We start from the raw sequence: 26,270 nt of genomic DNA on the forward strand, positions 1-26,270 counted from the left end.
ATGGTAGATCGATAGCAAGTGCAACAAACAGAGGTAAATAGCTGTCAGTGGCAGTTCCACTGGCATTTCAGAATCAATCCAGGATCGCTGCACAGGCACAAGAGGAATTATAGTAATTAGCTTCTCAGAATAAAGACAGCTCTATTAGTGTTAGCACAACCATAGTAATTTATTTTTGGAAGAAGCTAGACTAAAGGTAATTTTTAAAAGACTTGTTAGAAATAGGTATTTTTCATCATTCAGATGGGTGTAGGCTTCACATCCTATAAGGCACAGGCTCTAACAACCATAATCATGTCCAGGATTTTTGAATCCACCAATAAAAAATCTATTGGTATATTAATGACAGATATTCAATTGTCTGTTCAACCTAACATGTATTATATTGTTGCGAAAATGTCAAATATTGCCTTTTCAGTAGTATATGAATTTGGAGGAAAACAAAGCTAAGTACATCTGTTGCCATTTACTGTCCTACAGTCACTAACAACTTTAAGGCCACAGGAATAGCACGAGATCTTCTGTCTTTCCACAATATGCTCCTCCCCAGAATACCATTCTTCATCTCTCTTCAAATCTTATCCTCCTTGTTACTACTCACATCCTTATTCCACCTGCTGCCAGATGACAGGATGGACAACTCTGGGTTGGGAGACTAGAAGAGAAAGAAGGCAAGTCCTCTGACATTTCCTTCTCCCCACTGACAGGGGAGACTGGGCTCTGACTCCCAGACCCAGTCCCTGAACAGAAATGCCCAAGGCCACAGTCAGTGATGTGGATAAGAAACACGGGAGACAATCGGCAACACGAAAATCTGTTCTTTTTTTTTTTTTTAAAAGATGAACAAATCTTGTAATATCTTGTAATCTTATAATATCAAATAACAAAAAAAGGGAAAATTTGTTTTATTAAAAAATATAGCAAAAGAGGATAAATATATTATGTGATTGTACATGATATCAAATACTAACCAAATAAGACAGGACATTAATGTGCATGATAAACAGAAATAAGTGTCTTCCTTCCTCTTTAGATTTTATCAACAGAGCAACTGAATATTCTATAGTTTGAAAGCAACATAAACACATTTTTATTGGAAGCCCACATATAACTATCATGAATACCTTTCTAAATAAGAATATTGTGGGCAGCTACTCAAATCAAGACATATATTACATTGGGAAATTTGTAACTCTTCTCCCAGAATATGTTATGAACACTGCAGTTTTAATCAATTAAACGTGCAGTTACTGTTCTGCAAACTGTAAGCTGTGAGTGTATCTGCATAGTGTACATGAACTAAGTTTAGAAGTCATGTTATGAAGATCTATATGTTAAACTGGAAACTCTAGATAAATTTCTGGGAAAATATAACTGCAAAAATTGGTATACTAAATACAGAAATTGGATAGCTTAAACTGGTTTTAAAAATTGAAAGTTATCAAAAACGTTTCTCATTCCAACCCCACACCAAAATGTGCTAAGTGGACTTAGATGTTTTACAAGTTTATCCAAGTTTTAAAGAAAGACAGTGTCTAATAAAACTTATTTTAGGAAATGATGCTATGGCTAAGATAACAAAACCAGATAAGGGCAGCGACAGAAAACAAAATCTTAACTGGATTTTATACCAATATCACATACCAATATAATTTTAAATTTCATGTGATAGCACTAGTTTGTGGAAATGTTTTAAATGATACAGATGAACTTATTTACAAAACAGAAACAAACTCCTAGACATGCCAACCAAACTTATGGTGACCAAAGGGGAAAGCAAAATGTGGGGGATGCTGGGAGGAGATAAATTAGGCATTTGAGATTAACATACATATACTACTATGTACAAAATAGGTAAACAATGAGGACTTAACAGGGAGCTATACTCACTATCTTGTAAAATGGAATAGAATCTAAGAATATACACACACACACACATATCCGAATCACTTTGCTGTACACCTGAAACTAACACAACACTGTAAATTAATTATACTTTAATAAAAATAAAATAAAGCAAAAAAGGAAATACAATTTCACCACATTACATTTTAAGTGAAAAAACCATTATCATCCAAAAGATGCAGAAAAAAATAAAGTCAGTGCCTTTTAGAATCAATTGTTGGAAAACTAGGAATAGGACATAACTTATTTAACTGATAAAAGTCATCTACCAAAACTCCTAGAGAAAACATTATTTGGAATTAAGAAAATATGAAAGCATTCCTTTCAAGGGACAAAATGTTCCACCAGTAATGCAAGTTTTCAGCATAGTAGTGGAGGATCTTAAACAACATAGTCAGTCAAGAAAATAAAACTGGAAGAAAAAGGTTTGGAAGAAAATAAAAAGCAAACCTGGTAATATTCCCACAGGTATCATCCCATACATAGAAATTCCAAGAAAATTCACAGGCCAAGAATTAAACCTCATAAGAAAGGTACGCTATCAAATAAAAAATACAATAGCATTCCCCTTTCCTGGTCATAACTAAGCAAAATCATAATAAAAAACATTAAAAAAGTAGGATGTCATATAATACCAACAAAATCAACAAAGCAATGCATGAGACTCTTAGGCAGAAAAATTTTAAACTATTGGAGACACAAAGGAAAACTTAAAGAAATGGAAAGTCATGCCATACTCATGGATGGGACAATTTAATACTCTAATAATATTAATTTCCTCCAAAATAATACATTCAATGTAATTCCAAGTGAATACGAGAAATACTACTGTGAAGAATCTTGTCAAACCAATTCTATAATTAATTCCAAAGAATAAGGTCCACAAACGACTGAGAACCTTCTGAAAACAAAGAAAAATAGATGATCCTTATTAAATATTGAGATGTGTAATTCAAATAGAGGTGTTTGCACAAGACAAGACATAAAGGTCAAAGGAAATGAATTGAAAGCACTGAATAAACCCATATGCATGAGGATGCAGAATATTTGAATATGGGATTATAAATTACTGGAGAAATCATAGATAATTTAGCAAATGGTGCTGGGAATACTTCTTCCTATAATAGAGAAAAATTAGTATTCTAGCTCACATCATACACATTATCAACTCAGATGTATTAAAGGACTAGGAATAAGAAACAAAAATATAAATATAAAAATTAGCTGGGAGAAAGACAGGAGAGAGCAAATCTTTCTCCTTAGCTCTCTTTTTCTCAAGCAGTATCTGGCTGTGGCTGATTCTTCTCTGTGCTTCCATTTCCCACAGGCTAGCACTCTCGCCCAGCCACCCCTGACTCTATGGTCCAGCCCAGACAGGCAGCAAACTATAGCAGTGACCCCAGCTCTCGTGGCCTGATTCCTTCCTCTGGAGTCCCAGCTCCTGCCTGATGACCCTTGCTGCAGAACCCATCAATGTCACTTCTCCAGGGTTCCACCCCTGCCTAGTGGCCCTGGCTCCTGAGTGCTGGTAATATCGTCTCTTCCCTTTATCCCTCCAGCTTTGGAGGTTGCAGAGAATTTCTGCAGTTGCCAATCCATGGATAGCTATCTACAGGTTACTTCCTTCCAGTTCTTTTTCTAACATCCCATAATTAGTCCACTGGATTAAATTTCCTCAATTGAACTACCTCACATGGGTTATTTCCCCTGTCTGACACACAACCTTAGTCACCAAAATGAGAAATTATTAAGTAATTTGCAGTGGCACCATTATCATCTACTCCACATTTATTTATACAAGTTTTGACATGCTGTTTTATTGCCATGAAGCAATGCCATTAAGTTTTATTGTTTTCCATTTTATCAAATATTAAGATTTCAGGATATGGGTATGTTTTAAAATCCTACTTCAATGCATTCTGTAAGCAGTCTATATACAATCAGCAATTGTATTGCAATTCACTTCATTATTATCCATATGAGTCACTATTTACAGCAAAAATAGCTCCATAGATTCAGTTTCTCTGTATGTTAAATAACAAGTATTTGGTAGCCTATTATGGCCTGTTTTCACACTAGCATTTTATGATGCTAGGAAATAATTTCATGTTCCCAAATTCTACCACATACCATCTAGAGTCCCTTGCCTTACTTTGACAGTATTAGCCATAGGACTAATGCATGACCAGTATGAAGCAGAAGACAGTGAAAAGGAAAGGGCTTTATTTAAAAAACTTGCCTTCTGCTCATTAAAATTAATCTAGGCATTATTGAATACTCACTAACTGTGGTATTGGAGAAGACTCTTGAGAGTCCCTTGGACTGCAAGGAGATCCAACCAGTCCATGCTAAAGGAGATCAGTCCTGAATATTTATTGGAAGGACTGATGCTGAAGCTGAAACTCCAATCCTTTGGTCACCTGATGCAGAGAACTGACTCATTTGAAAAGACCCTGATGCTGGGAAAGATTGAAGGTGGGAGGAGAAGGGGACAAAAGAGGATGAGATGGTTGGATGGCATCACCGACTCGATGGACATGGGTTTGGGTGGACTCCGGGAGTTGGTGATGGACAGGGAGGCCTGGTGTGCTGCAGTTCATGGGGTCACAAAGAGTCAGACACGACTGAGCGACTGAACTGAACTAAACTATTAAGGTGAGTAAATGAGAGGCAAAAAAGCCACAAAGGGGGCTCTTCAACTTCTCTGCCAAGATCTAGCCTGGGATTCAATGGTGCAGGTTGGAAAATCATCATCTCCATGGGTTCAAGCTATTTTCATATCAATCCCCTGAAATCTGCAGTATTATGACAGAGTGAATACAGTACAATCAAACAATCAACAATAGCCTGGGATCAAACAAATCTGTATAACTAACACACCCTATTGATTTTTTTCTTTTTAACACCAGCCTAGTAGCATCCATCCCTTACATTAGACTTAGTAGAATATGATGCTAAAACCGTATCAGCTAAGTCACAATAAAATAAAAGCCAGACTCCATACAACACATCATCTCTCCAGCATATAATCAATCATACTAGACAAAGAAGCAAGAAAATGTGATCCATGATGAAGAAAACACTTTTGAAATGACCACTAAATTGATTTAAGAGCAAACTGGACAGCATAAAAAAGAAAGGGTCTGTAAACGTGAAAACAGAACAACAGAAATTAGTTAATCTGAAAAACAAGAGATGAAATTGTTTTCCAGGATCTGTGAGACAACAACAAGCCATCTTTAGTACACATAAGAGAGTGGAAAAGGATGGAGCAGAAAACACATAGATGAAAATATTCCAAATCTATGGGAAAAAGTCAAACTCCAGTTCCGAAAAGATCAATGAACCTAAAAGAGGATAAATACAAAGAAAATCATGTGGAAGTTAGAATGATGCCCACCACAAGCACCACCAAGAAAAAGATGCCTGCATTCTAATGCCCAGAAACTATGAAAACTTACAAGCCAAAAGGGTCCTTTCTGTTACGATTAAACTAAGGATGTTGAGATAGGAGATTATTTTGGATTATCTGAGGAAGGGGCCCCCAGTGTCTTCACAAGGGTCCTTGCAAGCAAAGGAGGGAGGCACGAGAATCAGAGGACAAGACGTGAGTATAGAAGCAGAGGTCAGAGTGAGGCAGGGCCATAAGCCAGGGGATGCAGACCACCTCAACAAGTGGAAAAAGACAAGGAACTGGGTCCTTTCCAGAGTCTCTGGAAGAAACACAGCCCAACCGCCCACTTTAGACTTCTGACCTCCCAAACTCTATGAATAAATGTGTGTGATCTTAAGCCACTATCTGTGGTAATTTGTTTACAGCAGTGACAGAAAAGCTAAACAAACACAGAGAGGCTTAAACACAGAAGAAAAATCTAAAAATCAGAGAAAAAAGGTACATTACACACAAGGGAACAGTGATACAGATGGTAACTGGCTGTTCATCCCTAAAACACGGAGGTCAGAAGAAAGTGAAACCACATATTGAGTTTCAAAGCGACTGCCTTGGTGGTACAGTGGATAGGAATCTACCATCAATGCAGGGCACACGGGTTCAATCCCTGGTCTGGGAAGATCCCACATGCCGCGGAGCAACAGTCGTGTGCCAGTTACTGAGCCCGTGTGCCACAACTCCTGAGTCCATGTTCGGAGTCTGTGCTCCACAAGAGAAGCCACTGCAATGAGAAGCCCGCACACCACAACTAGAGCAGGTCCTCACAGCAATGAAGACCCAGCTCAGCCAAAAATAAACCAAGTACTAAAAAGAAAAAATAAAGTGCTGAAGCAAGCCAGAAAAGAAACTAGTCAATCCAGTATTCCGTATTCATACAAATATACTTCCCAAAAAATGAGGATAAAATAAAGACACTCCAGAAAAATTAAATATGAAATGATTTACTGCCAAGAGAACTGTCCTATAAGAAATGCTAAAGGAAATCGTTCAAACTCAAGCAAAATGATACTAGATGAAATCTGATCAACAGAAGTGACAAAAGCTGGAAATGGTGAATATGTGGGTACACATAACAGACTATGGACTGTTCTTTCATTTCTAAATTTCTTCAAAATAATAATAAAAGCAAAAATATTAATACTGAAATGTGGGGTTATATATATGTCCAAGGGTAGTACATTAAAAAAAAAACTAGTACAAAATAAGGGAGATAAAAATGAAATTATAAGACTAAAAGGTCTGTAACATATTACTTTTATCAAGAATAAAGGAGGGGATTTTACAGACATTAAAATAAGAGAACATTGTGAACAACTTTATGCCAACAGACTTAATTTCTATGAAGTGGACAAATTCCTTGATAAATACAGTTTATCAACTGACTGAATAAGAAATAGAAAATGTGAGTAATTCTATATCTACTCTTGCCTCAAGAGAAGTCTCAAGCTCTGAGGATTAAATTCTATAAAATGCTTAAGGGAAAAAATAATACCGATCTTATACAAATCTTTCAAAAACCAGACATTTCCTATCTCAATTTATGGGTATAACCTTGATACCAAGATCCATAAAGGATATTAATAAGAAAATAAATTTATAGACTAGTATCTTTCATACACATAGTCACAAAAATGCTTAACAAAATACTAGTAAACTGAATCCAGCATACTAAAAAATGATAATACATCAAGTGAGGCTTATCTTGAAAATGCAAGATTAGTAATTCTTTAAAAAAAAATCAGTGGAATCTGTGATATAAAGAAAACAAAGGAGAAAATTAGGTCACTTCCAAAATAACAAAAAAGAGCATTTGATAAGGAGAAAATTAGGTCACTTCCAAAATACCAAAAAAGAGCATTTGATAAAATACATCATTCATTTGTGGTTTAAAAAGAAACTCTCAGAAAACTGTTCATAGAATCATAATTACTTAATTACATAAAGGGTTTTTCATATCTAATGAAACATTGAATGCTCCCTCCTACAATCAGGAAAAAGGCAAGCATGTTCATTTTTACCACTGTTACTCAATATATTGCCAGCTCATTCACTAAGGCAAGAAAAATAAAAGATGTGGGGTTTCAGATGGTCAAGAATCTGCCCACAATGTGGGAGACCCAGGTTTGATGCCTGGGTCAGGAAGACCCCCTGGAGAAGGAAATGGCAACCTACTCCAGCATTTTTGCCTGGAAATCCCATGGACAGAGGACCCTGGTGGACCCCTGTCCATGGTGTCACAATGAGTAAGGCACGACTGAGGAACTAACACCCCAAGGAAATAATAAAACTTGTCCCTATTTACAAACCACTCAATTAGGTCAGAAAAACCCAAGAATATATCAAAAACTACTAGAAGTAATGAGTGAATTTAGCAAAGTTGCAAGACAAATATCTACACCTGTGTACACATACATGTAAGTTATTTCTATGTATTAGCAATAATGATTCGGAGAAGGCAATGGCACCCCACTCCAGTACTCTTGCCTAGAAAATCCCATGGACGGAGGAGCCTGGTGGGCTGCAGTCCATGGGGTCGCTACGAGTTGGACATGACTGAGCAACTTCACTTTCACTTTTCACTTTCATGCATTGGAGAAGGAAATGGCAACCCACTCCAGTGTTCTTGCCTGGAGAATCCCAGGGACGGCAGAGCCTGGTGGGCTGCTGTCTATGGGGTCGCACAGAGTCGGACACGACTGAAGCGACTTAGCAGCAGCAGCAGCAGCAATAATGATTACATGCGAAATTTAAAATAATACTACTTAAATAGTATAAAATACTCAGGAATGGATTTAACAAAAGGTATCCAAAGACCTGAACTGCACTGAAACTACAAAAGACTGCTAAGAGAAATTAAAGAACAACTGAAAAATAGAGAAATATATCATGTTTCTAGATTGGAACACTCAATAAAGTTAATATGCCAATTTTTCCTAAATTTATCTATAGACTCAAAGCAATCCCAATTAAAATCAACACTTTTTTCTTGTAGATAGTAACTGATTCTAAAATCTGTATACAATCAAAAGATGTGTAATCACTAAAACACTCTTAGAAAAACAAAGTGAAAAGATTTATATTACCAGGTTGAAGACTTAAAAGAAATCTATAGCAATCAAAACAGTATGGAAGTGGCATAGGATCAACAAATCAATGAAACAAAACAGAGTTTAGAAAAAGACCCACATACAATCAAGGGGCAAAAGCTCTAAGGCAATTCTACAGAAAATAACGGAAATTCTACGCAAAGAAAAGAATCTATAGGCAATTCTATAGGAAAGGAAAGTCTGTTTCACAAATAGTGCTGGGAAAAAAACTGGGTAAATATATATCTTAAAGACAGGAATCAGTTCAGTTCAGTCACTCAGTCGTGTCCGACTCTTTGCAACCCCATAAACTCCAGCACGCCAGGCCTCCCTGTCCATCACCAACTCTCGGAGTCCACTCAAACCCATGTCCACTGAGTCAGTGATGCCATCCAACCATCTCATCCTCTGTCGTCCCCTTCTCCTCCTGCCCTCAATCTTTCCCAGCATCAGGGTCTTTTCAAATGAGTCAGCTCTCCACATCAGGTAGCCGAAGTTTTGGAGTTTCAGCTTCAATATCAGTCCCTCCAATGAACACACAGGACTGATCTCCTTCGGGATGGACTGGTTGGATCTCCTTGAAGTCCAAGGGACTCTCAAGAGTCTTCTCCAACACCACAGTTCAAAAGCATCAATTTTTCAGTGGGAATAAAATTCTTTTATTTCATCTCTCATGTTATTAAGAAACTTGCAAAGTTTTAGATAATTGTATTTTTTAAAATGAATTTTAAAGCTACTTTACAGAATATACAAGAATTTGAGCTGAATCATACACTTATACATAAAAAGCTAAAACTGTAAATCTTCAAGAAGAAAACAAAGGAGAATATTTTCCCAACCTTTCCTGGAGTAGGCAAAGATTTCTTAAGGACACAAAAAGCTCTAACATGAAATATGCCTATCTCATAAAACTGAAATTTGTAAGAATGTTTAAACTTCTTCCCATCAAAAGAAACATTAAAAATTTAAAAATAAGCAGACTATATTTGCACTAAACATATGCCAAAAGACTTGTATATAAATGGTACCTGCAATTCACAGATTCAATGTGATCCCTATCAAATTACCAATGGCATTTTTCACAGAACTAGAACAAAAAATGTCACAATTCATATGGAAACACAAAAGACCCCAAATGGCCAAAGCAGTCTTAAGAAACAGGAATGAAGCTGGAGGAATCAACCTTCCAGACTTGAGATTATACAAAGCCATAGTCACCAAGCTGTATGGTACTGGCACAAAAACAGAAATATAGACCAATGGAACAAGATAGAAAGGCCAGAAATAAACCCATGCACCTATGGGTACCTTATTTTTGACAAAGGAGGCAAGAATATACAGTGGAGCAAAGACAGCCTCAACAAATGGTGCTGGGAAAACTGAACAGCTGCATGTAAAAAAGTGGTATTAGAACACTTCGTAACACCATACACAAAGATAAGCTCAAAATAAACTCAAAATTTTCCTCAAAATTTCTTAGAGGAAAACATAGGCAGAACACTTGATGACATAAATCAAAGCAAGATCCTCTATGACCCATCTCCTAGAGGAGTGGAAATAAAAACAAAAGTAAACAAGTGGGACCTGATTAAACTTAAAAGCTTTTGCACAGCAAAGGAAACTATGAACAAGGTGAAAAGACAACCCACAGAATGGGAGAAAATAAGAGCAAATGAAACAACTGACAAAGGATTAATTTCCAAAATATATGAGCAGCTCATACAATTCAATACCAGAAAAACAACCCAATCAAAAAGTGGGGAAAAGACCTAAACAGACATTTCTCCAAAGAAGACATACAGATGGCTAACAAACACATGAAAAGATGCTCAACATCGCTCATTATTAATGTAAATCAAAACTACAATGAGATATCACCTCGCACTGGTCAGAATGCCCATCATCAAAAAGTCTACAAACAATAAATGCTGCAGAAGGTGTGGAGAAAACGGAACGCTCTTGCACTGTCGGTAGGAATGTAAATTGATACAGCCACTATGGAAGACAGTACGGGGATTCCTTAGGAATAAAACCACCATATGATCCAGCAATCCCACTCCTAGGCATATATCCTGAGGAAACCAAAATTGAAAAAGACACATGTATCTCATTGTTCATTGAAGCGCTGTTTACAACAGCTAGAACATGGAAGCAACCTAGATGTTCATCAACAGATGAATGGATAAAGAAGTTGTGGTATATATACACAATGGAATATTACTCGGCCACAAAAAGGAATGACTTGAGTCAGTTCTAATGAGGTGGATGAACCTAGAACCTATTATACAGAGTGAAGTAAGTCAGAAAGAGAAAGATAAATATACTCTAACACACATACACGGAATCTAGAAAAATGGTACTGAAGAATTACTTACAAGGCAGCAATGGAGAAACATACACAGAGAACAGACTTATAAGGGGAGGAGAGGGTGAGATGAATGGAAAGAGTAGCATAGAAACATTACCATATGTAAAATAGATAGCCAACTGGAATTTTCTATATGGCTCAGGAAACTCAAACAGGGGCTGCGTATCAACCTAGAGGGGTGGGATGGGGAGGGAGATGGGATGGAGGTTCAAAGGGGAGGGGATATATGTATACTTAGGGTTGATTCAAGATGAGATTTGACAGAAAACAACAAAATTCTGTAAAGCAATTATCCTTCAATAAAAAGTAAATTAAAAAAATAAACTGGAGCCTATTATACAGAGTGAAGTAAGCCAGAAAGAAAAACACCAATACAGTATACTAACGCATATATATGGAATTTAGAAAGATGCTAACAACAACCCTGTGTACAAGACAGCAAAAGAGACACTGATGTATAGATCAGTCTTATGGACTCTGTGGGAGAGGGAGAGGGTGGGAAGATTTGGGAGAATGGTATTGAAACATGTATAATATCATGTATGAAACGAGTTGCCAGTCCAGGTTCAATGCATGATACTAGATGCTTGGGGCTAGTGCACTGGGACGACCCAGAGGGATGGTATGGGGAGGGAGGAGGGAGGAGGGTTCAGGATGGGGAACACATGTATACCTGTGGCAGATTCATTTTGATATTTGGCAAAACTAATACAATTTGTAAAGTTTAAAAATAAAATAAAATTAAAAAAATAATAATAATAAAATAAATAGTCCCTGTAATTCAACAATAAAAAATAAACATGCCCATCAAAATATGCAAAAAACAGACTTTTTAAAACACCAAAAAGACATAAAAGGTAACAATAAAGATAACATGTCTTACTCTCATTTTTTGTTGGACATAATTGACTATATAAAACATACATAATTTTTTTCTTTCTGGGATGTAATTTTATCCTCTCATTCTGCTTCACCAAGTAATATTATAATAGCTTTTTGTCTCTAACCATGAACACATTTCAGCACCTGTTGGGTATTAAATTCCTATCACTTCTCATCAGGTATTCTTATACATTGCTGTTAGGCAAGTAAACAGTTTAAAATTTCTAGAAAGTAGCTTTATAATTTGTATTAAGAGGCTTTAAATGTTTATGCCATTGGATCAGTAATTTCTCTCCTGGGGATATGGCATAAGAAGATGATTTAAAATGTAAAATGAGATTTATGAACATCATGTTAATTACAGGAGTTTTTAAAACCACCAAACATCCAGAAACCTAAAAGTTCCATAAAGGAAGCATTTCATGATGAAATAATTATTATATAAATTGAGAAATATTTACAGAATGAAAGAGTAGGATTTTACTTATGATTCCATATATACTTAAAAACATGGAAATAAGGCAACTGAAAGGAAATACTTCAAAATATGAATACAGTTCATTATGCATCATGTAATTATGACAAATATTTTTACTTTTAACTCTTATACTTACAAATGTTACCAAAATAAATGTTAATATTACCTTTTTCTTTAAAAAAAAAATATCTGGTATGTGTATAACTTCAACCTTGGGAATTTCTCTTTGTAACCTTTCTTACCTTTTGCTTTTCTAATTCATAAATACAAAAGAGCCTACATATTTTAATTTTGATTAACAAAAAGAGGGCTGTCTATGCTTTCTTTAAAGTTCAGGAGACTGAAATCTTCGGATTGCATACCATGTAGCAAATTAGGCTCCCAATTGCTCAATCTGAATAATGCTTTGAACTGTCTTGAAAAGTTTAAGATTACTTACAAACAGACTCAACATGAAAGAACCTTCACAGCTATAATGGCAGAAAGTTGTGACAGAAATAAATAAATGTTACAATGTCTGAATACAGTCTGTTCAGTTCAGTTGCTCAGCTGTGTCTGACTCTTTGTGACCCCATGGACTGCAGCACACCAGGCTTCACCATCTATCACCAACTCCCAGAGATTACTCAAACTCATGTCCATCAACTCGGTGATGCCATCCAACCCTCTCATCCTCTGTCGTCCCCTTCTCCTCACGTCTTCAATCTTTCCCAGCATCAGGGTCTTTTCAAATGAGTTATTTCTTTGCATCAGGTGGCCAAAGTATTGGAGTTTCAGCTTCAGCATCAGTCCTTTCAATGAATATTCAGGACTGATTTTCTTTAGGATGGACTGGTTGGAGCTCCTTGAAGTCCAAGGCACTCTCAAGAGTCTTCTCCAACACCACAGTTCAAAAGCGTCAATTCTTCGGCGCTCAGCTTTCTTTATAGTCCAAATCTCATATCTATACGTGACTACTGGAAAAACCATAGCTTTGACTAGGCAGACTTTTGTTGGCAAAGTAATGTCTTTGCTTTTTAATATGCTGTCTAGGTTGGTTATAACTTTTCTTCCAAGAAGCAAGCGTCTTTTAATTTCATGGCTGCATTCACCAACTGCAGTGATTTTGAAATGAAGTGAAATCGCTCAGTCATGTCCGACTCTTTGCGATCCCGTGGACTGTAGCCCACCAGGCTCCTCTGTCCATGGGATTCTCCAGGCAAGAATACTGGAGTGGGTTGCCATTTCCTTCTCCAGGGGATCTTCCCAACCCAGGGATTGAACCCAGGTCTCCTGCATTGCAGGCAGACGCTTTATCCTCTGAGCCACCAGTGAAGCCCTTGGAGCCCCCCAAAATAGTCTATCACTGTTTCCATTGTTTCTCTATCTATTTGCCATGAAGTGATGGGACTGGAAGCCATGATCTTAGTTTTCTGAATGTTGAGTTTTAAGCCAACTTTTTCACTCTCCTCTTTCCCTTTCATCAAGAAGCTCTTTCATTCTTCTTCCATTTCTGCCTTAACAGCAGTGTCATCTGCATATCTGAGGTTACTGATATTTCTCCCAGCAATCTTAATTCCAGTTTGTGTTTCATCCACCCTGATATTTCACATGATGTACTCTGCACATAAGTTAAATAAGCAGGGTGACAATGTACAGCCTTGACATACTCCTCTTCCTCTTTGGAACCAGTCTGTTGTTCCATGTCTAGTTCTAACTGTTGCTTCCTCACCTGCATACAGATTTCTCAGGAAGAAGGTCAGGTGGTCTGGCATTCCCATCTCTTGAAGAATTTTTCACAGTTTGTTGTGATCCACACAGTCAAAGACTTTTTGGCACAGTCAATAAACCAGAAGTATATGTTTTTCTGGAACTCTCTTGCTTTTTCAATGATCCAGCACATGTTCGCAATTTGATCTCTGGTTCCTCTGACTTTTCTAAATCTACCTTGAATGTCTGGAAGTTCACAGTGCATGTATTGCTGAAGCCTGGCTTCAACAGAGAATTTTGGTCATTACTTTGCTAGTATGTGAGATGAGTGCAATTGTGCAATAGTTTGAGCATTCTTTGGCATTGCCTTTCTTTGGGATTGGAATGAAAACTGACCTTTTCCAGTCCTGTGGCCACTGCTGAGTTTTTCTAATTTGCTGGCATATTGAGTGTAGCACTTTCACAGCATGAGCTTTTAGGATTTGAAATAGCTCAACTGGAATTCCATCACCTCCACTAGCTTTGTTGGTAGTGATGCTTCCTAAGGCCCACTTGACTTCGCATTCCAGGATGTATGGCTCTAAGTGAGTGATCACACCATCGTGATTATCTGGGTCATGAAGATCTTTTTTGTATAGTTCTTCTGTGTATTCTTGCCACCTCTTCTTAATCTCTTCTGCTTCTGTTAGGTCCATACCATTTCTATCCTTTATTGTGCCCATCTTAGCATGAAATGTTCCCTTGGTATCTCTAATTTTCTTGAAGAGATCTCTAGTCGTTCCCATTCTATTGTTTTCCTCTGTTTCTTTGCACTGATCACTGAGGAAAGCTTTATCTCTCCTTGCTATTCTTTGGAACTCTGCATTCAAATGGGTATATCTTTCCTTTTCTCCTTTGCCTTTCGCTTTTCTTCTTCTTACAGCTATTTGTAAGGCCTCCTCAGACAACCATTTTGCCTTTTTGCATTTCTTTTTATTGGGGATGGTCTTGATCCCTGCCTCCTGTACAATGTCACAAACCCCCATCCATAGTTCTTCAGGCACTCTGTCTATCAGATCTAATCCCTTGAATCTATTTGGCATTAGTACTGTATAATAGTAAGGGATTTGATTTAGGTCATACCTGAATTGTCTAGTGGTTTTCCCTAGTTTAAGTCTGAATTGTCTAGTGGTTTTCTCCAGTTTAAGTCTGAATTTGGCAATAAGGAGTTCATGATCTGAGCCACAGTCAGCTCCCAGCCTTATTTTTGCTGATTGTATAGAGCTTCTCCATCTAGAAATAAATACACTTTACAATGTCTGATTATGGTCTGAATGAAATCCAAAAAGGTAACTGGGTTACCAAGCACCCATGAAGAATCATCTTAATTAATAGGAATGCAATTCAACCAGTAAAATGAACTGAATACTTCTGTCTTGAAATGTTCAATTATAAGATAAATAGTCTAAAAGAAATAATCTTTTCTCCCATTCTAGTAATTCTATTTCAGATTTCTCTTAAAGGATCACTCTGAATATTTTATATACACAAAAACAGACATACTTTTACTCAAATAACTACACTGTTCTCTTTATATAATCACCTTACACAGATGTGTGTTTTCAAATAATTTACATTCTCAGAAATGTAATCCATATAATATTGATTACACATGTGATCAATATAATATTGATTACACATGTGATCAATATAATATTGATTACACGTGTAATCAATATAATTTCAAGGAACGTGAAATTTAAGGACTGAAAATAAAGCACTTTAATTATTGAATAAAAAAAAATACACGGTGTCTGCCCGATGGATAAGTACGTAAGTGTTAGTCCCTCAGTTGTGTCTGACTCTTTGTGACCCCATGGACTGTAGCCCTCCAGGCTCCTCTGTTCATGAGATTCTCTGGGCAAGAACACTGGAGTGAATTGCCAGTCCCTTCCCCAAGGGATCTTCCCAACCCAGTGATTGAACCCAGGTCTCCTGCTAAAGAATTGCAGGCAGATTCTTTACCATCTGAGCCACCAGGGAAGCCCATGTTATATGGATAGTAACAACAACAACAATTTGATACTCATACACATCAATAGTAAGTTGTATATGAGTTTTGAGTTGTTGTTTTTGTTGCTCAGTGGCTAAGTCGTATCTGACTCTTTGCAACCCCATGGACTACTGCACGCCAGGCTTCCCTGTCCTTCACTATCTCCTGGAGTTTGCTCAAACTCGTGTCTCTGAGTTGGTGATGCCACCTAACCATCTCATCCTCTGCCACCCCCTTCTCCTCCTATCCTCAATCTTTCTCAGCATCAGGATCTTTTCCAATGAATTGACTCTTCACATCAGGTGGCCAAAGTATTGGAGCTCAAGTAACGTTATTTAAATTACATGGGATGTTCAAAACTGTGCAGTTTAATCTACATTTAATAATTTTACAATTTCATGTTCTCTACACCAACTCCTATCTATTCTTTTTCTCCTTTACCTACTCATGACAGGATGGGAGAGATAGATAGAAAGATAAATAAAGATAAAGATAGAATATTAAACACTCTCTCCCAACCTAGTGAGTTCTCTGCACATTTGTATATCTTCTTAGATGTCTCACAGGGATTTCAATTTTGACTTACATGAAACAGAGTTCATTTTTGACACTTTTATCCTTCTTTTATATTTTCTTTCTCATATAATATTGTCACCTTTAATGACCTATGCTGGCCACCCACCCCTTTCTCACCCTCAAGATAAGTTCCTATCCATTCATCAACTCCTTCTGTCTTCATCATCACTTTCTTTACTCAGGCTTTCAGATACTCTCATCTCTTCACCTGGACTTTGGTACCAACATCCTGATTTTTCCATCTGTCCCCAGAAGTGTAGATTCTCATCACTTTCACACTGAAATCCAGATAACTTTTCTGAGCAACTAATCCAATCCTGTCTCATGCCATCAGTTGCAAACTCCCCATAACAGTTAAAACAACAAATTAAAAAAATATATATCTAACTCTTTCTGCCCTTCATTCACCATCTGCATCACCACTGGTTTCCATGTTCTCTTAAACTGATGCCTCTATGAGAGTGGCCACTTGGCAATCTCACCCAAAAAGACTCCAATCTGTAAACATGGTTCTTTCTATCCTCATTCCACATCCCTTTCCCCCAGAATTTATTACCTCAGTCTGTGATTGCTCGTTTCCTTCCTCACCTCCCTCCCAACACTGGACTGTGGGCACCCTGAGAACCCTGCTTTTCTATTGGTTCATTTTGTACCTGTTTTATCTAGCAAGTGTCACTTACGGGTTCAATAAGTATTTGTGATTTCAACAACTATTCAATAAATATTTATGAGTGACACTAAACGAATGAAAGCAGCGGGATATTTTAAATAAATATTGCCTAGCATTTACAAAATCCCTATTAATTAGAGACCAATCCATACCATATTTCCCCAGTGCTGCATGGCCTTTAATGACCAACCTCAGAAGTTACATAGCATCGATTCCACTGTACTCTATTCGCCAAGTATTTGTAAGCCCACGTAGAGTCAAGGGGAGGTTATACAGACTTCAACCCTTGATGGGAGAAATCCCCCAAATCTGATGCCAGTTTAAACCCACAGTCACCGAAGGACACTAATGAACTAAATTACTTTGAAAATATATGAATAAAAGACTTGCTTGTCCTGCTTCTCTGAAACAAACTGTATAACTAAGTAATCAAAGAGTGTGTGCTCAGTCATCTCTAGCTCTTGTGACCCCATGAACTGGAGACTGCTAGACTCTTCTGTCCATGGAATTTTCCAGGCAAGAATACTGGAGCAGGTTGCCCTTTCCTACTCCAGGGGATCTTCCCGACCCAAGGATCGAACTCACATTTCTTGTGTCTCCTTTATTAGCAGGAGGATTCTTTACCACTCTGCCACCTGGGAAACCCCAAAAGTTGGGGCACATGGCTTAGCTGTTGGGAGGCATGTGAGATCGTCCCAGATTAGGGATCAAATCTGTGTCTCCTGCACTGACAGGCAGATTCTTAACCACTGAGCCACCAGGGAAGCCCCAACCAAGCAGCAGGTGTAGGAAAAACTTCTCCTTATAGAAACACCCCAGTTAACAAATGAAGAAGAGAGTCAGAATATCACTGCTGTGCTATTCCTGATGATTCCTAGATCCTAACATTGATCATCAAAGACAGAGAGAGAGAGAGAGAGAGAGAACCAGACATTACATATGCTCCTTTGGAAGAATAAAACCCTGCTTACAAAAGAGATTTGGAGAAATATGTGTCTGATGAATCTATATCCAACTATCAACTTAGCAAAAACAAGTAAAAGAGAAGAGCACATTATTGAGACTCTGTGGACATTTTCAGCACAGTTCAGACTCAGGGAAACTTCACAGGACAAACAGCCTGGTCTTGTTAATAGATAAATGAAAAAAAAGAAAAGAGAGAGATGGGTGCTACAAAGACTTAAGAGTCATAACAACTAATCACCATGAATGTACTTTATTTGAATCCTGATGCAAATGAACAGAGCAAGAGAAAACAGATGACATCTGCAAGACAATTAGAAATTGAGCACTGAGTAGATATTTAGTAATATTAAGATGCTATTGTTTTTGAGATGGTATGATTGTATCCATTAAAGGAAGTCTTATTTTTTAAAAAACATATTCAGAGATATTTATGGGTAAAATTATATAATATCTTAGATTTAGTTCAAAATAATGTGAGAGAGGAGACCATAGTTGGAGACAGAAATAAGATTGCACATGAATTGATAATAGGTTAAGCGACACCTGCCAATGCAGGAGACATAAGAGACATGGGTTCAATCCCTGGGTTGGGAAGAGACCCTGGTGAAGGGCACGGCAACCCACTCCAGTATTCTTGCCTGGAGAATCCCATGGGCAGAGGAGCCTGGAGGGCTACAGTCCATATGGTTGCAGAGTCGGACCCAGCTGAAGCGACTTTCCACACACGCATGCATGAGACTTGGTGATAGTGAATTAGAGTTCAATATGCTGTCAGTTTCTCCAGTGAACTTTCCCCATAACAAATATTTATTTTGCACACACACTTTACTGATGCCCCAAAGTCAAAACTTCTAGGTAAATTCTCTAGTGCACTTTGTGATATCACCCCTGCCTGCCTCTCCAGGACCATCTGCATCACTTTCTCTCTTCACCTCTTTATAAGCTACATAAAACTGACTGTAGTCTGCACAGAAGACTATGCTCTCTCAGACTACCAAGTGTCTGTACATTTCCCTTTTTCAAGACTGCCAAGTCCCATCCTTCTTCACCTGGCAAAATTCATTCATCTGTCACATTTCTTATTGCCAATTACAAGTCTCAGGTTCTCTGCAGTGGACCGGCGATACACTAGACTGATGGATACCAGTCAGCTGCCATTCCCACCCGACACTCCACCCCTTCCCTGCCCTGTGAAACTGATCCAGTTAGACTGTGTAGTGGCTGGAGAGCAAGAACTGTACTGATGTCTCTGGCTCCCTCCCTGACAGGCTGGCACAGGATGACTGCTTTCACTTAGCAAACACTATGCCTACCAGGTGGTCCTTCCTATGTCCTTCTTTTTCTGGTACAGCTGACTGCTTCCTTGCCTTTGCATCTTCAGCTCAGGAATACCACCGTCCATCATCACTTCTCATAAACCTAGGGCACTACTTGTAAGAGTCCATCCATTGAATTCTCCTCTAATTACCCAGTTTCACTCTGCCTTCCCCTTCTTGTTCAGACTTTCATTATATAACTGTAAGCAGAAACAACCCAAACCAAAGAAAGACTTCTAAACAGAATCTAACACAGATATAGACTGAAAAGTTACATAAGAGGAAGAGGTAAAGCACATTGGAGATGGGCAGCATATGCAATGGTCCTATGGTACAAAGAAGCAAAGGATGTCCAGTTGACTTGAGAGGCAACAAGCTAGAAAGCACAGAGGGCAGTGGTAAAGGATGGAGATTTGGAAAGGAACTCAATTTTGCAGTAAAGATTTAGTTTGTGATCTTGAGAGCAATGGGAAAGTGTCTCATATTCTCCCTGCCCTTGCAGGCCTAGGTAAGGGATCATTTTCTTTTAGCCATTCCTTGACAGCCTTCTACAGCACAGCCAGGACTAGGAAACTCTCATGGCAAAAAAAATTCAATACATGTTCACTGGATTCGTGAATAAATGAATGAGCAAAATAACACACGACCAGGTTTGTGACTTTCTCGGGCACCTCCAAACATTCTTCCTTGTACATACCCTAACTGGACTTATTCTTATTTGCTCTTGGCTGAGTCTTTATCTATAATTAACATAAAGACTTTGGAAAGAAAGAGTTACATATGAGCTATGTATGATCTTGAAAATTAGATCATTCCCAGACCAATCTTTTACACTTAATGACCATTTCATTCTAGACACATCAAATGTAATGAGCAACATCACCATCTCAGGAGATGGACATTCTTTTCAATAATCACAAGAGTTTATTCTGTTAAATCTCACCAATTCAAGGTGATAGAGGAAAAGTCACTTGAAATCCATGAGATGGATGAAAGAGAGAGTTGTTTTAGGTTGTTTAGAACAAGAAATACAACTTTCTAGCCTTGGGTTATAACAGCACGAACTAAGTGCTAAGAAGCTTTATTTTCATTTGCTTTACAAACTGATGGTATGGCTGATCTATATCTGATAAAATGATATGCAAAATTTTCAATTAGTTTCTTTATCATTCAATAATAAGTTAAAACACGAGGCTAAAACCTGCTTGCGACTGACCTTATTCTATACACTTACATGTCTAATGCCAGGAACCAAAATTAAAATGCAAAGTGATCTCAAAACTGGTAAGTGAATATTCATTAATGTCGTGAGAAGTCTTTCTATATTCAGATATTCTATGATAATGTAGATGCCCATTTTATGCTTAAGTGGGTAAAATGGAGATGAATGCAAATAACCATGTTCTTTTTTATCTAAACTTGAGTCCTCCATGAACCAACAAAGTATCAAATGGCAAGATTTCTACATCATTGTTGGGATATGTTTGTGGCATAATGGTATGTAATTAACATACAAACTTTACATTTCATTCTGATAGAAAATATCAGGAAAACTAACATAATATTCATTTACCTTTGAAGTTCAAACAAATACGCATCAACTTTTTTTAGTGACACAAAGAATGACTTTTTGCTTTTGGCTTCCCCTAGCAACTCTACATTGCATACAGCTTATAAGTTGATAAGCCAGGAGACAACATTATACCAAAATCTTGTAAAATGAATAAACTCTCATTGTGACTAAAACACAGTTTACTTCAGTAAAACAGATGTATTGCTCACCAAAGATGCCATGGTGAACCCAATGACTTCAATATAACCATCATCATGACGCTGAGGTTCAAAGTCATGGTGATCTCCTGGGTTCCCCCAGGGCATTGTGCCAGCACAATATCTGCAAGAGAAGAGTAAAATTAGAATTAGAGTTTGTGCCAGTCTTCTCGTGATCATCATCAGGTAATAATTTATAGTTTGATCTGATGTTGATTTCACAAAAGAATGGCTTTCTACTCTTGGTTCATGTCTCCCAACAGAAAAGAAAATGGGTTTATCCCCTTCCCCTCCAAGTATCAATTTATGAAAATGGGTCAAAATTTGGGTTATAACAGCACGAACTAAGTGCTAAGAAGCTTTATTTTCATTTGCTTTACAAACTGATGGTATGGCTGATCTATATCTGATAAAATGATATGCAAAATTTTCAATTAGTTTCTTTATCATTCAATAATAAGTTAAAACACGAGGCTAAAACCTGCTTGCGACTGACCTTATTCTATACACTTACATGTATAGAATATATGTAATACATGTATAGGGACAAAAGCACCCCATGGTGTCCAATTTTCTACTAATTGTCAACTTTTTATTTTTAAATTTTTATTGGAGTATAGTTGTTTTACAATGTAGTGTTAGTTTCTACTGCACAGCAAAGAGAATCAGCTATAGTATATATCCATCCCCTCTTTTTTCCCTTTGGAGTTCAAAGAGATCAAACCAGTCAATCCTAAGGAAAATCAATCCTGAATACTCATTAAAAGGACTGATGCTGAAGCTCCAATACTTGGGCCACCTGATGGGAAGAGTCGACTCATTAGAAAAGACCCTGATGCTGGGAAAGATTGAAAGCAGGAGGAGAAGGGGACCACAGAGGACGAGATGGTTGGATGGCATCACTGAGTCAATGGACATGAGTTTGAGCAAGCTCTGGCAGATGGTGAAGGACAGCGAAGCCTGTGTGCTGCAGTCCATGGGGTCACAAAGAGTCAGACACAACTGAGTGATGAACAACAACAGCAATCCCCTCTTTTTCAGACTTTCTTCCCATTTAGGTTACCACAGAGCTTTAAGTAGAGTCCCCTGTGGTGTACGGTAGATTCTCATTAGTTATCTATTTTATACATAGTATCAATAGTGTGTGTGTGTGTGTGTGTGTGTGTGTTTCTTACCCTATAATTCACACAGGCCTACTTTCTATGACATCCCATGAGTTATCAATAGGTGGTGTCAGAATTTGGTCTTGGAGGGAGACATATACATGCCAGTAAGAGAGGAAGAGAGAATCGAGCTGGGTAAGCATCAGCAGTAAATACATAATTAAGACAATGAGTACCCCAGGATGGGGGAACAGTAACTGAAGACAGAGGAGTAAAAAAAGGATGAGACAAAGATGTGAGATCAGAAAGGGAAGGGGAAGTCAGGGACACTGAAAAGTAGAATAAACAAAGTCCAGAGGGGATATGGGAAGGAGCAAGAAGAGGAATAAGGAGAAGAAAAGAAAATTAAAGCAAGCTAACGAACAATGTTTCCTGAGAATCTAGGTCCCCTACTTCACCGACTAAGATGAAAATACTTCTGGAATAGGTTGTAAGGGGCTAAACTGAGCATGGCCAAAAGTCACCAGGAGACTATGCTTTCCCAGACATAGATTTACATACACTTCTCATTTCAACCAAATTCAGTCTAAATAGAACTTACTTGTGGATTTTTGTGTCTGAGTTGTCTGGTTTGCAAATAACAAAGAGTCAGGGATCCATCCCTTTCAAATCTTGGCTTGGGAGCCTAGAATCTGAATTTAAGCCCACTGAGAAATGTGCTTATTTTGAGACTAGTTAATCTTAAATACCCCTTTCTCCTGAGGTATATAATAGCACCAAAGAAAGCTGACATTCTGGCTAGAAAATGCTGCTCTAATTGATCCTATTTTTTCAAAGCAATCATCTGGCAACGATTTTGAATGAATTCCATGCTGAAATCAGGCTGGAAGGTTTCCTAATAGCTTTTGGGAAACTAAGAACACGTATTTATGCAAGTCCATCATTCCTGGGGAGGGTGACAGGGTGGAGGGGTCCGTAATTGGGAATTACATTAAAATGTCTCAGTCCAGAGGGCTGCCTGGGCTTCTTAAGCATGGGTAAGTATACACCATGCATGCTATACCACATACATGAAAAAATACCATAGAGAACATTAAACAAAGCAAGTAGGAGAGAAAACGATCAGGCCTGGAGACTCTTAGTAAGTCATTAAAGTAACTATTTTTCACCGCTTGTACCTGGAAATTTTCCATCATGAGAGCAGAGAACCTTAGGTCAAACAGAGTTCACATCAAACCAAGGAAGACAATAAGAACAGGGCTTACCTGGGTATATTTAAAAATACTATACACTGGAACTTCAGTTCCTGGATCTTTGGGGTAAGATCGGTCCCATCACACTGCAACAATCAAAGCAGAAAAAGCAAGGGTTTTGAAGCAGGTGCAAGTCTACGAGCCAACGTAGCCGACAAGAACAGGTACCAAAGTCTCACCCTTGTCTTTGTCTGTTGCTGGCGTCGATGGCCATTACTGTGACTGAAAATTTATTCTAACTTTCCCGGCTCCAGAGTTCAGGGCTTGGTTTTGCTTTGACTTCATGTAAAAACAAAGCTGCCATTTGACCAAAATGTTTTTCTCTGGTCTCACAATCCAAGGAACTCTCATTATTCTTAACGTTGGACTGTGATTAGATACTTAGGCTTGTAGTATCAAAATTAAAAGATTTAGGTAGGTAAGTAGGTTTAGTCGCTAAGTCGTGTCTGACTTTTGCGACCCTATGGACTGTAGCCCACTAGGCTCCTCTGTCCATGGGATTTCCCAGGCAAGAATACTGAAGTGGGTTGCCATTTTCTTCTCCAGGAGATATCTTCCTAACCCAGGGATCGAACCTGGGTCTCCTGCACTGCAGGCAGACTCTTTACCAACTGAGCCACCAGGGATTGCAAGATATTGAATATAGTTCCCTGTGCTATGCAGTAAATCCTTAAAAGATTTATGAACACTTAACAAAAGGACAAAGCCTCAAGGTGAAGCCATAGTAATCTCTACCACCATCATCTGATTCAAAAATAGTCATGCATATGACCATTTATTTTCCTTGCTTTTTGAGATAATTTGTCTTTTGAAAATGTTCAATGTAATATTTTGAAAGAAGTTTGAAAGGAATATATCCTGCATGTTTTTTTTTCTAACTATCTATTATAAATTAGCATTATCTCCATTAGTGATTTACTCTTATCAGTGTAATCTCTTATAGACTGCGACTGGTCTTCTGAGAGGAACCATTTCATTGGTTCGGGATGTGACTTTGGGTTTCAAGGGCCTCAGGCTGGCTTGGCCTCAATACCTTTGTGTGTGGTTTCCCTGACCCACTTGGGGCTTCCCTGGTGGCTCAGATGGTAAAGAATCTGCCTGCAATGCAGGAGACCTGGGTTCAAGCCCTGGGTCAGAAAGATCCTCTGGAGAGGGGAATGGCTACCCACTCCAGTATTCTTTCCTGGCGATCTCCATGGACAGAGCCGCCTGGCGGGCTACAGTCCATGGGTCGTAGAGTCAGACATGACTGAGCAACCAGCACTTTCACTTTGCCTGACTGGTTAGTGCTTTCCTCAAGAGCATCCTCTGACTGCTCAAGGAAGAAGCTTTTCGTTTCCCTTTCTCATTTCCCACTGGTGACAAACGTCAAAAGAGGAGCACTCTGGCCAGGACTCTAGGCCTCTTGATGTCAAAGGTATAAAGCCTGCTTTTTATCTGCTCTCCTCACACCCTCATCACAGAATGTACCCCACCCCCACCCCCCGTCTTCTCCTTGGGAGACAGGGTTAAAGCATTCCCAGGATCCTTGCAAATTTCTGAAGTTTTCTTCAGAGGGACTTGCAATCCAGGTTACGATGACTCTGCTAGCCATCAAGGTTGTTTCATTCTCCTCCTCCCAGCTGATCTTAACACAGACTAGTTTTCATGAACATTCTCAAAAACTCTTTCTGGGAAATCTTATAATCCTAAATAAGCAAAGTATTCTCAAATGTTATTTAGATTGGAATGAAGTTCTAGACATTGATCGAAGGTGTTTTCACACTTTCAAAATCTTAAACACACATAAGGTCTCCCAATTTAAGGACTTGAGTTGATAGATGGCTCTACCAGTGAAGAAAAAATGTAGATGTCTTAAATGATCAAAACTGAGTGTTGTAAGCAACTAAAACTTTCAAAAAAAAAAAAAACATAGCATGTGATATCTTAATAGTATGCAAAGCAGCTCTGTTGCATTACAGCAAAAATCCTATACTTATATATTACTTTATTTAGAACAGAATTATTTTTTTTTAATTTTCTACTTTTTCCACCTGAAAAAAATAGTGATTCTAGAAACTCAGCAAATTCTATGAAGATGCACGCCTCATAATATTTTACAAAATTTTCCTATATATTATTGCATTTAAACTTCACAACTCTTTAGGACTGCAGTTTTCAACTTTCTCCCTACTTCAAACACACAAAGGAAAATATTTCCAAACAAAAAAATCTTCCTGTGTACAAGCTCCCATGTGGATTAATCGAAACAAGAACACATGTGCAGTAGAACAAAAGAAGGATGTATGCAGGTTTTTGTTACTATCCTCTGGGTGTGTGTGTGTGTGTGTGTGTGTGTGTGTGTGTGTGTGTGTGTGTATAGTATTTGTGCACATATTTTGTATTTCTGTGAGATTAGATTATTAACTATTACATCAGAAACACTGACTTCACCCCGTGGCAAAGATAAGATAGTCTGCTGTTATGTGTACATCTATTTGCTCTGACTTCCCATCTTTTCAGTCTCACTCTCAGTGATGTAATTGTAGAAACACCCTTGTATATTTCTGTGTCATAGCACAATGGTAATTGTTGTTTCAAATGCATGTGCTTTTAGTCATATAGACAAACCTGAATCCCAATTGTTAAGACTTAGTTTCTACTGTTTTTTTTTTTCTCTTCATAAATAAAAGATGATTACACAGACCAATCCACCTGGAATATTATACCTACTGGCTGATATCAA

General features: G+C 38.0%; 1 protein-coding gene across 2 annotated transcripts in view; it reads right to left on the reverse strand.

Annotated features, from left to right (window-relative positions):
- DGKI (diacylglycerol kinase iota) overlaps positions 1–26,270 on the reverse strand; it is a 513,531-nt gene that overhangs the window by 180,633 nt on the left and 306,628 nt on the right. For both annotated transcript variants that reach the window (XM_070788214.1, XM_070788213.1), the window contains exons 18-19: positions 23,558–23,631; positions 21,202–21,313 (exon numbers count right to left, since the gene is read on the reverse strand). In XM_070788214.1, the coding sequence (XP_070644315.1) occupies positions 21,202–21,313; positions 23,558–23,631 (186 nt within the window). The remainder of the gene's footprint in view (positions 1–21,201; positions 21,314–23,557; positions 23,632–26,270) is intronic.

Source organism: Bos indicus, chromosome 4 (genome assembly GCF_029378745.1).
Source record: "Bos indicus isolate NIAB-ARS_2022 breed Sahiwal x Tharparkar chromosome 4, NIAB-ARS_B.indTharparkar_mat_pri_1.0, whole genome shotgun sequence".
Lineage (NCBI taxonomy): Eukaryota > Metazoa > Chordata > Mammalia > Artiodactyla > Bovidae > Bos > Bos indicus.